At 35.6% G+C, this 17,804-nt stretch overlaps 1 protein-coding gene across 9 annotated transcripts in view; it reads right to left on the reverse strand.

The window, feature by feature from the left end:
* Positions 1-17,804, reverse strand: part of ERC1 (ELKS/RAB6-interacting/CAST family member 1) — a 557,388-nt gene that overhangs the window by 305,604 nt on the left and 233,980 nt on the right. For all 9 annotated transcript variants that reach the window (XM_028531610.2, XM_036018479.1, XM_036018478.1 and 6 more), the window contains one exon: positions 414-549. In XM_028531610.2, coding sequence (XP_028387411.1) covers positions 414-549 — 136 coding nt within the window. The remainder of the gene's footprint in view (positions 1-413; positions 550-17,804) is intronic.

The following is a 17,804-nucleotide window of genomic DNA, read 5'->3' on the forward strand; positions in this document are numbered from 1 at the left end:
GAGAGGAAGGTAGGGGAAAAAAGGGAAAAGGAAGACTGGAAAAAAGAAGGAAGTTAAAATACAAACCCAAACCAAGACTAGTAATGCACTTTAATAAAGAAAAATGGCAAATAGTTATACTGACCACTCTGAAGCTCAACAGTATCCATTGACATTGAACTTACCAATTAAGTCTGATCAACTTGAAGATGATGAACTTTCTCCTATGCTGAGGTGTCCTCACAAAGCTGTGGAATAAAGCTTGCCTTTTCTATTTAAAGCCATGCCTTTATTACTAAACAGTTGGTCTGAGAGGAAGGCAGTAAGCAGGGTTAGAAAGAGAAAAAGAGGACAATAAAGATGAAGAGAAGACAACAGGCAATTCTGTATCAAGCCTCTTCACCCGATCCATACAGATTCTCCTGTGTTCTCACCTGAAGCTGTGCAGAGCTGTCATTGAGACTGTCCTCCCTTCGCCGAGCCTCCTCTAGCATCTGTGCACTCTTCTTCTTTTCAACCTGCTCCTTGTGCTTCAGATTTGCTACCTTCTTATTCTGGTCTTTCACTTGCCTGTTGATAAGTGGGGAGAAAAATCAAGCTATTCATACACAAATATAGAAAAAGAATGTTCATTTAGTTTTACACCACTGTCACAAAGGAACAGCTGAAAACCAACAAAGAGTTTCTGGCTACAAAGTGGTTCCACCCCTTTCAAGAGCTCGCCTACCAACAGTAGCAAATTGTTAATAACACTGTTTTAGGAAAACGCATTTCAGCAAGTACTTTATGAAGCATTATGAAATTCTAAAAGGAGGGCATGAGATAGTTTGAAATGATGTAAAAAAGAAACCAAGCCAGAGACTGATGTTGGCCATATGGAAATAGTCTCCTGATAGCAATGCTATGAAATAGTAGAATGGCTGATTAAGAAATGTAATATAACTCTTATTTTACTATTATTAAACCTTTCACTTTCAAAAAGCATCAGAATATTGTACCTACTTCTGAAGTTCCCTATCCTATATCACTGCCTCCACACTAAGATAAAAATAAACTACATCCTAAAAACTTTGTTTATAGTACCCTTGCTTTTATTATAGTTTTATTACACATATAAATCCTTTATTTTTCATTTTTTGAAATTTATATATAAAGTTTATTAATAAACTTCTTTTCAACATATGTTTTGAGATTCATATTGGTTAATTAGTGTAGTTTTTTATCCGCTCCATTTTCAATGCAGTATAAAATGATTTACGTCAATTGTTTTAACACATTCTCAAGGCTGTGATACAGTAAGAATTGTATCACAAAACCTTTCTTATCAGTCATTCTACCATTTCATAGCACTGATATCAGGAGACTATTTCCAAATTGCCAACATCAATCTCTGGCCTGGTTTCTTTTTCATGTCAGGTCTAAACAACAATTGGGTTGTTTAGCTTTTTATTATTACAAGCAATGCTGCAAGGTACATTCTGCCATTGCTAGAGATTCTCTAAGGTATATATGCCTACAAACTGAATTGCTAAGTCGTATTGTAGGGATACCTTCAGGTTTACTAATTATTTTCCAAGAAGTTTTATTAATTTATACTTACACTAGTAGTACAAAACAGTATCTGTTATACTTCTACATATTCGCTAACACTTGGTTCTATCAGACTTTCTAAATTTTATCCATCTGGTAGATATATATAAATAACATGTCATGTAGTATTGAAATGCATGTTTCTAGCTTTTGAGGCTTAACATTTTTTCATATAGTATTTGACTATTCCTGTTTCCACTTCTATGAAATAGTTATTATGTACTTTGCCCATTTTTCAATTAGGGTATCTTTTTCTGAATACTTACAGATATCATAATCCTTCACCTGCTTTATGCTATACAAATATTTTCTTCTAATCTATTAATTATTTATTTGATTGTTCGGGGGGGTCCAACCCGCAGCCCAGGATGGCTATGAATGCAACCTAACACAAAGTCATAAATTTACTTAAAACATTATGAGGATTTTTTGTGATTACATGTTGTAATGTATTTAACGTGTGGCCCAAGACAACTCTTCTTCCAGTGTGGCCCAGAGACACCAAAAGGTTGGACATCCCTGCTTTATGGTATGTTTTCATTTATAAAATTTTAAATTGCTTCAAGTGTACCATACCAATCTTCTCTATGGTTTGAAAATGTGTGACTTTTTAACAAAATCTTCTCCATTCCAAGTTCATAAAGATAAATCCCTGAAAATTCTGTAACTTAGTCTTTCACATTGAAGTCCTTAATCCACTTGAAACTTAGGTTGTATGTGGTATAAGGTAGAGATATAATTTCATTTTGGGTGTATGGTCTGAGGAAAGAATAAAATTTCATTTTTTACACTGATAACTAATTGTCCAGGATTATTTATATGCATTGCTACTTCAGTTGTATATAAAGTTTCTACACACGTGCGCCTGTCACATGGCTGTCTACTCTGGCATCTTTGTACATTTTGCACCAAATCTATACTACCTCAATTACTATACCTTTATAGGAAGTCTCAATACATATAAGGCAAGCCTGCCTACCTTCTTCTGTTACAAGATTGTCTTGACTATTCTTGCCCCTTAATACTTCTACAAATTTCAGAGCCCACTTGCCAAGTTCCACTATGCCAACCAATCAACCCACCAACCACAGTAACCAAAACCCAAAAGCAACCTTTTGGGGTTTTGATTGAAAATGTACCAAATCTATTTATCAATTTGAGAAAAACTGACATTTCTGTGCTCTTAACTCTTTCAAATCATCAACACCATGTATTTCTCCAGTTATTTAGTTCTCTTTAAAAAGCTTTCAACAAAGAGTTGAGATTCAATCAGTAAATGACTGGCATTTATTTTATCCATAGGTACCTTACATATTTTGTTGTCATTTTAAATTCCAGATACCCTGTCACTCTACATGGTTCCTTATACAAAGTAAGCATTCTTTAAAAAGTACTTTTCAACAATGTAAATAGTAACAAAATTAACAACATGTAATTCCTTGTTATCATCTAACACCCAGTCTATATTCAAATTTCCCCAGTTGTCTTAAAAAGTTTTTTAACACTTGCTTGTTTGAATCAAAAATCCAAAAAATTTGAAACACAATCGATAGCTTTTGGTTTGTTAAATCCTGTAAGTCTCTATTAATCTAAAGAAAAGTTTCTCACCTCCTCTCCTACCCAGGTTTTTAAATGCCACTAACTTGTTAAAGAATATGAGTTCTGTAAAATGACTCACATTTTGGATTGTCTGTTTGCTTCTTCATGGTGTTATTTGCTCCACATACTTTTTCTTTTTTAGATAGTGAAAGTTGTCTTTAACAGATTCAGTTTCAACATTTTAGGTCAAAACACTAAATAATGGTGTTGTGTATGGCATATTGCCTCAGTGGTTATTCATCAGTGAGTAATCAGAATGAAGGCAGTGACAGGTATCTTCCTCTGTGTGTTATGCTCACCCTTCCATCAACTTTTGATCTCTAGGCACCCTGCATTAATGAACGTTTCCTGAAAACACTATTTCAATGACATTTTTAAATTACATGGCAGGTAGACATGCAGTTAATTTGTCTATATAGGTTTTATATCTGGCAAACTGGCAAATGCTCCTGGTAATTCTAATAATTTTCCTGTGAATTCTTCTGGGTTTTCTGTGTAGACAGTTGTATTATACATAATAAAAAATCTTTGTCCTTTCTGCTTCTCTTGTCTTATTGAACTTGCTAGAAGTTCCAGAACCATGATAAAAACAATTAGTGACAGTGGGTAATCTCTTTCTCCTGATTCTAAAAAAAATTATTTTCACATTTCACCACTGACTATGACATTTGTTGTAGTTTTTTTCTTTGAAAACTTTTTATTTATTCCTTGTCTGCCAAAAGTTGCTATTATTTTAGTTGTAAATGAATGATGAATTCATTGGCAGGCTTTTGAGATTTCTAATATTAAACTAATTTTATTACGAGATAAACCTACATTGTATTTTGCATGATATTTCCCTCTATACATTTCTTTACTTCCTTCCAACTCAATTATTATACATTTATAAAATTAATGAAAAATCTGGTATTTTTATTGTTCTGTGTAATGAGGGTTTCATATAGAATATAATTAATAATAATGTCAAAAATGAAACTGTGAAATCCTCTGTACAAGGATTTAAAATCACACATTTTCTTTTCTATAATTTGGGTATGCTTCTATCTGTGGGCCAAAAAAATGATTTTTAATAATTTCTAAATACTTCTTCAGTGTAGAATTTTAACTGAGAAGTCATTCAAAATTAAATAGTAAGTTAAAGACATAGATGGTAAGATAAAGTCATTCTCTGACAGAAGTGGCATTAATACATTATTCAAAAGCTACGTTTCAGGGGACTTCCGGCCTAGATGGAGGCATAGATAGACACACTGTGCCTCCTCACATAACCAAAAGAAGTACAACAACAATTTAAAAACAAACAAAAAAAAAGCAACCAGAACTGACAGGAAATCGAATTGTATGGAAGTCCAACAACCAAGGAATTAAAAAAAAAACACATTCATTCAGACCAGTAGGAGGGGTGGAATCAGGCAGTCTGGGCAGAGGGGAATTGTGGCAAGGTGGCGGCTAGTGGACCCAGCGAGGCAGCGGATTGTGGAACAGGGTACATTGTGCAAGTCTGCAGCTGGCGGGCAAGGCAGTAGCTGGTGGGCCAGGCAGTCCCATATTCACACACAGATAAACCAGGCAAAACTGGGGAGTGAGACAGACCACACAACCCAGGGTCCCAGTGCAGGAAATAAAGCCTCAAAACACCAATTGAAAACACCTGCAGGGGTTGAGGTGCCGGCAGAGACTCCCAGCCTCACAGGAGAGTTCGTTGGAGAGACCCATGGGGTCCTAGAATGTACACAAACCCACTCACACAAGATTCAGCACCGGAAGGACACAGTTTGCTGGGGGGGAAATGGTGGAAGTGACTGAAATCTGGCAGAGAGTGGAGCATGCACCATTGTTCCCTCTTGGACCCCTTCCCCACATACAGTGTCACAACTCAGTAACATGAGTTGCCCCGCCCTGGTGAATACCTGAGGCTCTGCCCCCTACTACATAACAGGCATGTCAAGACAAAAAAAAATGGCCCAAATGAAAGAACAGATCAATGCTCCAGAAAAAATACAACTAAGTGACAAAGAGATTGCAACCCATCAGGTGCACAGTTCAAAACACTGGTAATCAGGATGCTCAAAGAATTGGTTGAATTTGGCTGCAAATTAGATGAAAGTGAAATAAAGGAAAATGTACAGGGAACCAATACACTGGATGGGAAGGAAACTGGGACTCAAATCAATGGTGTGAACCAGAAGGAAGAAAGAAACAACCAACCAGAAATGAAGAAACAAGAATTCAAAAAAATGAGGAGAGGCTTAGGAACCTCCAGGACATCTTTAAACGTTTGAACATCCGAATTATAGGGGTACCAGAAGGAGAAGAGCAAAAGCAACAAGTGGAAAAGTTATTTGAACAACTAATAAAGGAGAACTTCCCCCATCTGGCAAAGGAAATAGACTTCCAGGAAGTCCAGGAAGCTAAGAGAGTCCCAAAGAAGTTGGACCCAAGGAGGAACACACCAAGGCACATCATAATTACATTACCCAACATTAAAATGAAGGAGAGAATCCTAGAGGCAGCAAGAGATAAGGAGACAGTAACCTACAAAGGAGTTCCCATCAGACTGTCGGCTGATTTCTCAAGAGACCTTGCAGGCAAGAAGGGGCTGGAAAGAAGTATTCCAAGTCATGAAAGGCAAGGACATACATCCAAGATTGCTCTATCCAGCAAAGCTTTCATTTAGAATGGAAGGGCAGATAAAGTGCTTTTTAATTAAGGTCAAGTTAAAGGAGTTCATCATCACCAAGCCCTTATTATAGGAAATGTTAAAGGGCCTTATCTAAGAGAAAGAAGATAAAAAGAAATGTACAGTAAAATGACAGCAAACTCACAATTATTAACAACCATACCTAAAACAAAAACAAAAATAAATTAAGCAAACAACTATAACAGGAACAGAACCACAGAAATGGAGATCACAGGGAGGGTTAGCAACAGGGGAGTGGGGGGAGGAGGAGGGAGGGGGAAAAGGTACAGAGAATAAGTAGCATAGATGGTAGGTAAAAAATAGACAGAGGGAGAGTAAGAATAGTAAGGGAAATGTAGAAGCCAAAGAACTTATATGTATGACCCATGGACATGAACTAAAAAGGGGGAAATGTGGGTGCAGGGTGGAAGGGAGGAAAATGGGACAATCCTAATAACATAATCAATAAAATATATATTTTAAAAAAACTACGTTTCAGATCTTTACTTTCTGGCATCTTGAATATGTCTACTGAAAGATTCAGCCACAGAAAATATAATATAACCAGCTGTCATTGGAAGAAATAAAAATGAAACTAATGTCTATGTTTGAATCTCCTCCCTGCATAATTTTCTGTGCTAATATTTCTAATTTTATTAATCTGCTATCATGTCAATTAGTAGAAAAAAGAATGAGATCTTTGCATTGAGAAATACAAGAAAAATTGTTTTCATGAATCAAACTGCACTTTTTCGAAATTAAATTCCTCTTAACATTGGTTTATCACATGCAAAGATTTCACTGTTAAGAGAGAAGAATAATTCTAAAGACACACAAATTCTTTCTACCTTGTAGCTGTGAGCTATCCCAGACAGTGCTGGCCGCGCTGATACCAGCGGCAGAGCCTTGTCATTCACAGCAACAGGACACATGAAATAAGAAACCTAATTAAAACCACTTGAGTAGTTTTTGGAACAAGGCAGATGTTACAGGCTAAATGTTTGATCCAGTCAAAGTCAATTTCGTCCTTCAGCACTCTTTATCATAATTATATCTGAGAATGAGTGACTTTTTGCTCCCAACTCATAGAACTAGGTCAGGATATTTTTAGTTGTGTTTAAGGAAAGAACAAAAAATCTATCGCTCCCGTCCTATCCCAACCACCAGCCTTTTAAAATTTTTCTTATTTTGACTTTCACAATATCGGGCATACAATTTTAATGCTTACCTCCTTCAAATTCAAAGAAAACATAAAATGCTAAGTTAAAAATACATAATACCAAGCTAAATACAGAGCACGGCCCTAAGCATATACAGGATGGAGCAAAAGTAGGTTTCCAGTTGTTCACATGGACAATAATACAATTTAATTAATAAATAATACAAGAATTAACTGTTTTGTGTACTCACAATGGCTAACCTGCTTTGCATCACCCTGTATGTCTTAGTATGCATAATAAAAAATAATAAAATATAAAAAGAAAAATGGTATTTTAATTCTTCTCTTTATGGTTTTTTGGAATTTCTAAATTTTCTACGATAGACATAAAATGTTCTTCAAATATTTTAAAGATTTTTTATGTAATATGGTTGTATCTCAAAACAGGTCTTCATCTAAATCAGACTAGATAGAAAGTAAGACACATTTGAGTTTCCCTTATTTATGTCTTGGTTTTTAATTTTCCATTTCCTTTTCATATTTTCAATTTCTTTTCTTTAATTTAGTTTTGTGGCTATTAGTTCCATATTTTATTCCACAGACATAACTAAATAGGAAAGTAAAATGACTTTATCAAAATCAGGAACCAAGAAAAGTATAGAAAATTGCAAGAGGATTAAAACAATCCCTCTCTGCTGACTTTCTTCCCTGCCTTTCGGCCCTGGGTGTGTGTGGGCAAGAGCCCGAGTGCACGCACAGCCCTCAACTCCCAGCTGAACTGGAGCGGGTGCACACACAACGCTCGTGCCTCAGTAACATCCTTCTCCACGTTGCTTCTCAGGGGCAGGGCACAAAAGGCAACAGCATCAAAACATGTTAATAAAATGGGGGACATTTCTGGAATCCATAAGCAGGAATAAATATTCCGTGACATTAGAATTTGTGAAAGATGGAACTTCCTTCACTTATAAATAGATCAATATGTAATTGGATTTAAATCTGAATTTACAAGAAAACACATACATGTTAGTACATCTGTACCTTAAAGTGCTACCAGAAAAAGAATTTAATAATACTGACTTTTTAACTCTCTTAGATTGTGTTGTACCTGAATTAATTTGAATTAAATTAACAAAGAACTTAATACATCTTTTATTATTCTTTAAGTAGGAAGAGAAGAAATGAAAGAGATTCACAAATACATAAACACAATAGGTGATCCCTCACCTATCGTGGGAGTTACGTTCCACAGACCCCCAAGATAGGTGAAAATCTGCAAAGTAGTGGCGTTATACTTATTTTATTATTTATATATATTTTAAGGCTTTATAAACCCTTCCCACACTCTTATAAACCTTTCCCACTCTCTTATTAACCTTTCCCATACTCTTATAAACACTTCATATGCTCTTAAACACTTTCTACACTCTTAAACCTACATAATTTTAACAACGTATAAAATTCTATATGGGTACAGTATACCACAAAATCCCGCACTATAGCGAAAACTATGCGATACAGAATTAGATATAATTTTTTACAAAACCCGTGATACAGTGAAGCCGCACTAAGTGAACCTCGATATAGCGAGGGACGGCTGTAAATACTTTAAATCAGAATCTCAGTTTATGAGTTCCCAACAATTAAAATAAACAGTTAAATGATGAATAGATTTAACTCTTTCCACAAACATATGAATAAATTTAAGTGTAAGAAGAAAGAAAAGCAAAGATGCAAAAGGACACAGTTTACTTTCTATTGGTCTTTGCCACAAGAAGTTTTATGAAATGCGGCCCACCATCTTGCTATTCAAAGTGTGATCCACGAACTCACCTCATCAGCATCACTGGGGGTTTGTTCCAAGCACAGAATTTTCAGGCTCACACCAGATGTAATAAATCAGATTCCGAGTTTTAACAACATCTCCAGGTGATATATTATAAATGCACACTCAAGTTTAAGAAGCACTGGTCTGCTACACAAGCTATGCCTGGAAGGCCCTGCCCCTATTTACTTTATTGTTGCCTCTGCCTCTGTTTCTTAAAATCCAAACTCAGATTTAGGCCATAACTACTACTGACTCTCTTCTGCCCCTACAAACTCCCATGTCACTTTAACTAAATGTATCTTATAACCTGTTAATTTGTTCCCCATATTACAGTGATCCACATTCATGTCTTTGTACACCTATAAAATGCCTTCCTAGAGTTTAAAGTCTATGTTTGATACATTTTCACAGTTCACAATTCCTATCATAGCGTCTCACGGTGTATAGATGCTCATTAGGTGGGGAGAAAATGGAGACAACTGTACTTGAATGTTAAAAAAAAATGTTAAAAAAAATCTGTTAAACAAATTCATAAAGAGGAAACTAAGTATATCCCTTCTACTGACACCAAAATACGTCTCTGAAGGAAAATATATTTTAATATTCCAAACTTATGCAAACACTGAAAAATGAATGCCTTATCTCTCAAACACCTAAGAAAATTATTAATTGGGAAAGAAATTACTCTTCCTTTTTCAAAAAGTATTCCCACTCTATCTAGAAACTATCAATATTTTGGTCAGAGACTACATTTCTACTGGCTGTTTTGCTTTGTCAAAAAGAGAGATCTTTAACACTATTATAACCCTACCATAAAAATCTCCCATACAAATTTAAGAAACAACAGAGAGCTACCATAGTCAAATTAAAAAAAAAAAAACATAGTAAAAATCAAATATAGGATTCAGGTATTTGAATTGGAGAACAGAAGTTTAAGCTAGACAGCTGAAATACATTTATCAAGAGGCAAAATTACATTGTTGAAGTATTATGTGTTATTTTCATATATAAACATCTATATTATATTAAAATGTTACACATAAGGAGAATAAATGTTACATATAAATACATTATAAACACACACACACAGTCTCTACCTCTCCTTCTACCATCCCAAGAGTAACTAACTCTACGTTCAGTTAATATAAAACTTAAGATATAAAAATTTCACAATACTACCTGAATACATAACTGGGCTTAAAAATAAGAATTTCAAATTATATGTTTCCCTGTTTCTCTGTTCCCTATGATAACTGCCCAAAAAAAAGCATTAAAAAAATATAAAAACAAAATAATAGTTTTACATATCATGTCCAATTAAAATGTTTTTGGATTATTTCAAAGCTGCTTTAAAGAAGGATTTTATTTTTATGGAAATATATCCCTAACAGATAGTAGATGCCAGAGAGTAGATATAAGCCATAATAATAATTAAAAAAACCCAGAGACATCAATGTAGAATGCAAAATCAACTAACAATGTAGGGTTTTATATAAGCACTTTTAACTTCTTCAAAAAATATTTTAAATGATCAATTCAACATATTTTAATTAGCAAGGGAGTAGCATGATAACTAGTCCCATCTTATATTTAATTTCATTTATTTCCATGTTTGTTCTCACTACCACACTGACCTCCTCTAGGGCAAGGACCTTATTTTGTATATCTCCACAGATGTTAACAAAGCCTGTCTCATAGCAGTTACTCAGTTTATTGAAGTGTCTTAACAGAAACTCTTTTTTTATGTTAGTCCTCAGAAAAACTCTATTTCCATTAATTCAACAAATATTTCACGAAAGCTTGTATGTGCCAGGTATTATCTTTGGGAATATGGCAGTGAACAAAAGACAAAAATCTCAGTCCTTACTTACTAATAGCCCACAGGAAATATATAGAAAAGAAGTAAAATATACAGAATGTCAGCTAGTAGTAAGTTCAACGGGAAAAAATAAGAGGAGGAAAGAGATAGGAGGGAGTGAGGGGATGGAGGATAAGAATGGTTTTAAATGAAGTGTCCACGGAAAGCCATGCTGTGAGCGCAACATCTAAGCAAGCCTGTGGAGGAAGCAAGGAAGCCACAGCTGTGCATGTACTGAGGGAAAAGGGTTCCACAGAGGAAATAGCAGAAGCAAAGCTCCTGGTATAAGAGTGTGAGTGGCCAGTGAGAGTGAATTAGACAGAGAAACAGTAGACTAGTAATGAGGTTAAACAGGTAATGAAGGGCCAGACCCTCCAGCAACAGTTAGCAAACATTTTGTAAAGGGCCAGATAGTAGATATTTTTATACTTTGTGAACCATCAGTTCTACTTATGTCACATATTTTGTTTTCTTGTCGCATGCTCACCGGCCTGCAGTGATCTCGGAACGCTGCGGATGGCTTGTCGAAACACAGGAAAAACATAACACAGAGACAACCAGGTCCTGTGGGGAAGTCGGGATGGAACGACCACTCTCTCTAGTGGGGAGTGCCCCGTTTCCATTCCCAAGCAGGTTTTTATTAAGAATACAGACTTAGTTTGTGGATTCACAGTCTGGCAGAAAAGATCAAAAGAAATAGGTGACTTTCAAAGATGCTGACAGAATACCCACTGTGACTCTGGGCAAAGTTTGGCATTTTATCATTTGAAAGGACTACAGGGCTCAAAGGGCTAGTTTTGGTTTCCTATCTGTGCCTTCAAATTCTAATCTGATCATCCTCCAGCAAACAGATCTCACAGGATCTTGCATATTCTATGTCCCAGGCCTGATTACCCCAGGGGTCTGCCATCTCTGGTCTGGGCTGCACCCCTCTGCTATTTCCACAGGCTTGAGTTGGGTAGAGGTGACAAAGGAAGCCAGGAGACTTGGATTTCTCGTATCTAAGAACAAGGACTCAGGCTTTGACAAAGCCAGGGGGGCAGGTGTTGATGTCCATCACCCCTTCATTTCCACAGCCCCTGAGTCTCTTCCTAGCCTTCTCATGATCATGCCTGTCTTTGGCGATTCCCTCCATGGGAAATCTTACCCGTCATTGGCTAACTGAACAAGCCTAGGAGGTCAGGCACAGAACAGGTAGCATTCACGCCAGGGAAATAAGTTTTGTCTTCTTAGTGGCTCCTGGTCCGGAGGTCTTTCAATCAGCCTAAGTCACGGGGGGTTACAGCTTCCTGAGACCAGGCAGGGCAGTCCCCAACATTTTCTCCCATTTTAAAATGTAAAAACCATTCTTAACTTACAGGTTCTATAAAAATAAAGTACAGGTGGACTGTAGTTTGCTAATCCCAGCTGTAGAGCTTTTCAGGTTCCTGAGGTCTTTTCGTTTTAGGAAGCAATTGCTTGGTATCACAAAGTACAAAGGAATAATAGCCTATAAATGCTAATAAAAATAAGTAATCTAATAAAAATTCAAGTTATTAACTGAGGCAAAGCAATATACTTGTTTATAATTGAAAAACTGGTATGCATTTTCAAATGAAAACTTGAAGAATTGTCAAATTCTTCAGAAAAGAGTTGGCTTTCACTTATTCATTTAGCAAATATATACTGAGCCAACCAAGGGCCACAGTTTTCAAGAAGAACCTCACTGCCCTCGTAGAACTTACTTTCAAAAGGGGGAGGAAGATAACACAAACAAGCATCTCATTGCACAGTGACACATGCTATGAAAAAAGTAAAACAGGCAATGTAATGCAGATTGTGATTGACAAGGTTTAGCTGCAGCGGTCAGGGAAGGCCTCACTGAGGAACTGCCATGAAGGACGTGAAAGTGAGCCACGTATAGATGGGGAGAGGAGATGGAGAACACAAGTGCATAAGCTATGAAAGAACTTCACAGACCTAGTAAAAAACTTGGCATGGTGAAAGGGGAGCAGCAGGTGGTGGGGTTGCAGAGGTGGCTAGAAGTCAGATGATGCAGAGCCTTATTAGTCACGTTAAGGGAGAGCATACCAAGGCTTTAAGCAAGGAGTGACAGCGTCTGCTTTAAGTTTTAAGAGTTCAGTTAAGCTGCTATAGAGAAGAGACTAGCAGAGGAATGTGATACAGAAGCAAGAATACCAGTTAGAAAGCTACTGGGGTAGTTTGAGCAGGAATTAATGGTTCACTGCAGGAAGTGGAGAAAATTTCAGACCTATCTGTAAGATGTGACAGGACTTAGTGATTGATTTAATGTGGGAAATGGGAGGAGAGAAGAATCAAGAATTAGTTGGTGATTTATTCCCCATTAACTGAACTGGGGAATGTTAGTGAAGAAGTTTTGAAAGGGTTAAGAAAATCAAGAGATCTGTTCTGTCATAGTTATATATGTCATATAATTTATTAGTATATTATTCCAGGGGTCCTAACTGCTGTTAGGTAAATAAATTAACTTGGGAGCAATCAAGATATGGTTGATATGGAAAGTTATGAGACTTGAAGGCATTCTGAGAAGTTACTTGTGAAAAAGAGAATATGGCTGAGAATGGAGCCCTTCAGGATCTAGGAAAGTACAGTGGAAGCAGAAATGACAATAGAAAAAAAATGAAAAGTGAAAAGATGGGGGGAAACAAGGGGAATCTGCTGTCAGAGATGTAAAATGCAAACAGTGTTTCAAGCAAGGGAGTATGTAGAATGCAGCTAGATAAAATAAGGTGGGAACAGAATGATTTCTGGACCTGTCATTGTGTGCATATGTATGTGTATTATATATAGATATGCACATATTACTGATAACCTTGACAAATACAGTCTCAGGGAAGTGATGAAAGGAGATTTTAAAAATAGATAGAAGTAGCTTCCTGCTTTGATGAACCTGAAGAAAGGTGAGAAAATGCAGATAGCAATTACAAATTAATTCCCTTAACAAGATTTGCTGAGAAGAGAGAAATGGAGCACCAGCTAGAAGGGGTATCATGTCAAGAAAAAAATTTCAAAGGTGGACGATGGGAATCTTAAAGTACACTCACAAATGAACCAGGAGACAGCAAAATTTTGAAAATAAAGGAGAAGGATAATTGAGGGAAAGGCATCCTTGGTGTAATTTGTGGACTTGGTTTTACAACAACAGTAGTTGCACGTTTTCCAAATTGTGTAAAGAATCCAGCACCACTGATATATTCAAAATTCATTTATAAAGTCCGAAAAAACAAAGACCAAGGATACGGCATGATGCTATGACTGTATTGTGCCATAAAATCTGAGTATGTGGGAGAGAAACAATGAGCCAAAGAAAATCCCTGTCTTACAACCATGATGCCTTTTTGGACCTATTGGGCCAGAATAAATATATTGTCAATTATTTTATTTTTTAAAAGATTTATTTATTTTTAGACAGAGGGGAAGGGAAAAAGAGAGGGAAACATCAATGTGTGGTTGCCTTTTGTGCACCCCCAACTGGGGACCTGGCCCGCAACCAAGGCACGTGCTCTGACTGAGAATCGAACCCATGACCCTTTGGTTCACTGGCCGACACTCAATCCACTAAGGCGCACCAGCCAGGGCTTATTTTCTTTTATTTTAAAGTTGGGGAGGATGTTGCTGCTCTATGCTGCTCACTCCGGATTTCTCCCTGATTTATTCAGAATGATAAAGGAAAGCACTTATCATTTTTATGGAAAGCATCCATTTCTTTTATGGGTTAGCTTAATTTCTATCACCACCTAAAACAGGAAATACAACCCTAGACTTTTGAGTAAAATTTTGGCTCTAAAAAAATAAACACCTATATCCTCATGCTCCACCTCTTTTTTTCTCACTTTTAAACTTTATTCTTCTTCCCCAACACTCCAACTTCATTTTTTTTCTCACTTTCATATCTTTCTATTTATAAGCCTAATGCCTCAGAGAATCAGGCAGGAATTCAGCCCCACTTGGTGGAAGTCAGACCCATGGAGATGGCTGGCCCCATGACCTAGGGAAAAGTATGTTCCAGCATGACTAGGAAAATGAAACCGATAATAAGGTTTTCTATTTACTACTATCTTTTCTCTCTTTCAGTCTGAAAAGCACTCTTGTAGACATTAGTCTATTTACATTCCCCGCTCCCAAGTTATGTTTATGGTGAATGCTCCGAACACTATAGTTAATCATCCTGCACAACAGTATATCCAACTGCATATGCAGAGGGCATCCTCCGTATTTTTTCACCCGGTGATTTCACAGGACTCGGTTTAGCAACTAATTTATCTTGGACAGTTCACTATAACATGCACAACAGAGGTAAGAGATGAAGGCTAATGTGGGAACCAAGGCATTAACAAAAGTGTTAATAATAAACATATATTAAGCAGACAACAGTAACAGCTTTTTTATGATACAATAAATGCTAGTGATCAGAAAACTTTATAAGTAGTTTTCTTATATATTCTGGCTAAAATACAATGAAAATCATTAAATCAATTGGACAGAAGATAATCACTAGAGCACTCATTTGAAATGTAAGGAAAGAATAAAATTTAAAGTTTTCTGATTTCATCAATAAAGGATGAGCCTAGAGAAAAAAAGGCAAAAATATCAAAATTTTAAGTTATGAAACTAAAAATTTACAGGGCAATTTATTTTCATTACAAAAACATTGGCATTCCACTTCCAAGGGGCCCTTAAGCAACTGAATTGTGATAGTATGTAAAACATAATTTAACTTATAAAAATTCAGCATGCAGACAAATTTTAAGTTTATATTCTCTGCTTTTAGTTTTTGTTAGATTCATACTGACTACATAATAAAATCAAAATTCCCTTAATAAGCACCAAAGACCCTTATAATCACCTATATTTCTATTACTCCTGCATACTAAGTTGTTGGGTTTTTTTGCCTTTTCAGATGTCTTAATGTCTTTACCCTTTTTCTGCCTACCATAGAAGTACTCATTCTTCAAGATGAAGCTCAAATGGCAGTATCCTAGCAAAGATTTTCAGCATTTCCCTAAACAGAACTACTTCATCCCGATGACTGAAGGGTATGTATCTGAACTACAGTGTAGTATATTATAGTATAATTGTAAAGGAAAATATTTTCTAGACTTCTTGTTCATCAATTTATAATACTTCAAAATATACAAATATTAAATCTAGAATTTACAAATTAAATGTAAAGCAAACTAAAATCACAATGAAATTCAAATTATCAACATTAACTTCCTATGTAGTTAAATCACTGCTCACCATGTACTCACAGTACTTATTAATATGGCCCAAATTTAAGTCATAAGAAGACTAATTTGTCCCAAATTTTTTCTTTATCAAACTGCTAAAAGTAAGTTTGTTTTACACAGTACACTATAACATCATTTGAACTTTGCTTGAAATAAAAGCAACATTATACACCGAGTCCATGATATGCTTTTCTCATGGGCCCAAAATAAGTACAGCAGTAACACTCGAGGACATCAAGACCATGACCATAAAAGTGGGTGATGCAACTACCTATGCAACTTAGTTATATTAACCCAGATGGTCCAAAACATATACTTAAATAATGGTTTTGACTGCATTTGGGTTGGGCAAAAAAGTCCATTTTGTTTTTTCTGTAACATAGAAGACACATTTTTCATTTTCACCAATAAATTTATTGATTTGGATATTTTTAGTATGTCGGCTATCTCCTGCAGGGTAGAATATTATTATCTTCAATTAATGTCTTGATTTGATTGCTATCAACTTCAACTGGTCTATCCCAACCATGGAGCATTGTCCAATGAGAAATCTCCAGCATGAAACTTTGCAAACCACTTTTGATACATTTGATCAGTCACAGCACCTTCTCCATATACTGCACAAATCTTTTTTTGTATTTTTCAGCTGTATTTTTACCTTTCTTGAAATAATAAAGCATAATATACCAAAAATGTTGCTTATTTTCTTCCATCTTCAATATTAAAATGATTACACAAAAGTCCACCAATTTTGGTAAGTATTTATTAATGCACATGGATATGATAGCTTTTATAATAGTCTAACAAAATTGTTTCAAATGAAGTTAAAGACAACTAAGTGCTGCTAAAAGCTATCTTATGGAAAAAAACAGAATTTTGGGCCAACCCAATAACTGAAATGAAAATACAAAATCAACATCTGCATGGTAAACTTGTAAGTCTCAAAACATGTTCACAATTACCCAGGGACGAGAAGACCATTGATGAAAGCATAATGATGGAGAGGTTAAAACCAAAGGTTTTAAGAATTAGAGAACTCTGGATCAAATGCTGACTCACCATTCATTATCTATGTAATCATCAGTTTCTTTAAAAATCAGGGTTTTGAAAAATCTTTTCAATTTGTGATACAGGAATAATGTCCATCTCTCACAGAGTCATTATGAGGAATAAAGAAAATGATGTCTAGAAAATGTTTAGCACAGGATTTGGCACATTGTAAGAGGTTAGTAACATTCAATCTCCACTCCCCCCCACATTTATTTATTACATTTTCATATGTAAATTTGAAAATCTAAATTTCCCATACAATAACCTCCAGAGAATCATGGAATATGCTTCTTTTACCACTTTTTAGGTCGGGGGTGAAGCAAGGTGTAGTGTGACTGTGTGTATGTGTGTGTGTTAGTGAATGTTCTATGTTGAGTATTTAAATCTAGCATTATAGTAGGTAAAACACTACAATAACTTTTGTAAGTTACTCATCATATACTAAGCACCTTAATGTTTATAATTACATTATTTCATTTGTCATCTTATTCAAAAAACTTTTATGAGGTTTTATTAACTCTGCTTTATAGATGAAAAGACCAAACCTTCAATAAAAGTTAGTAATTAGCCAAAAATCACAGTAAATCTAATTAACCCATTTAACCCTGTTTAACTAGTTCTCAAGCCCAGGTCTGCCTATAACTACCATACACTTTAACTTCTCTGCTACAGTAATTGTGAACAAAAACTGTTTATCAGGATCTCTGACACCAAACATTGAATGAAGATGGCTTACAAAATACATACAAGTTAAATTAAAGGTGAAAACCTATAGCTTTATAGAGTTGTTACTTTAACGTAGCTGCCTT

The sequence above is a fragment of the Phyllostomus discolor genome, chromosome 2, assembly GCF_004126475.2.
Source record: "Phyllostomus discolor isolate MPI-MPIP mPhyDis1 chromosome 2, mPhyDis1.pri.v3, whole genome shotgun sequence".
Classification (NCBI taxonomy): domain Eukaryota; kingdom Metazoa; phylum Chordata; class Mammalia; order Chiroptera; family Phyllostomidae; genus Phyllostomus; species Phyllostomus discolor.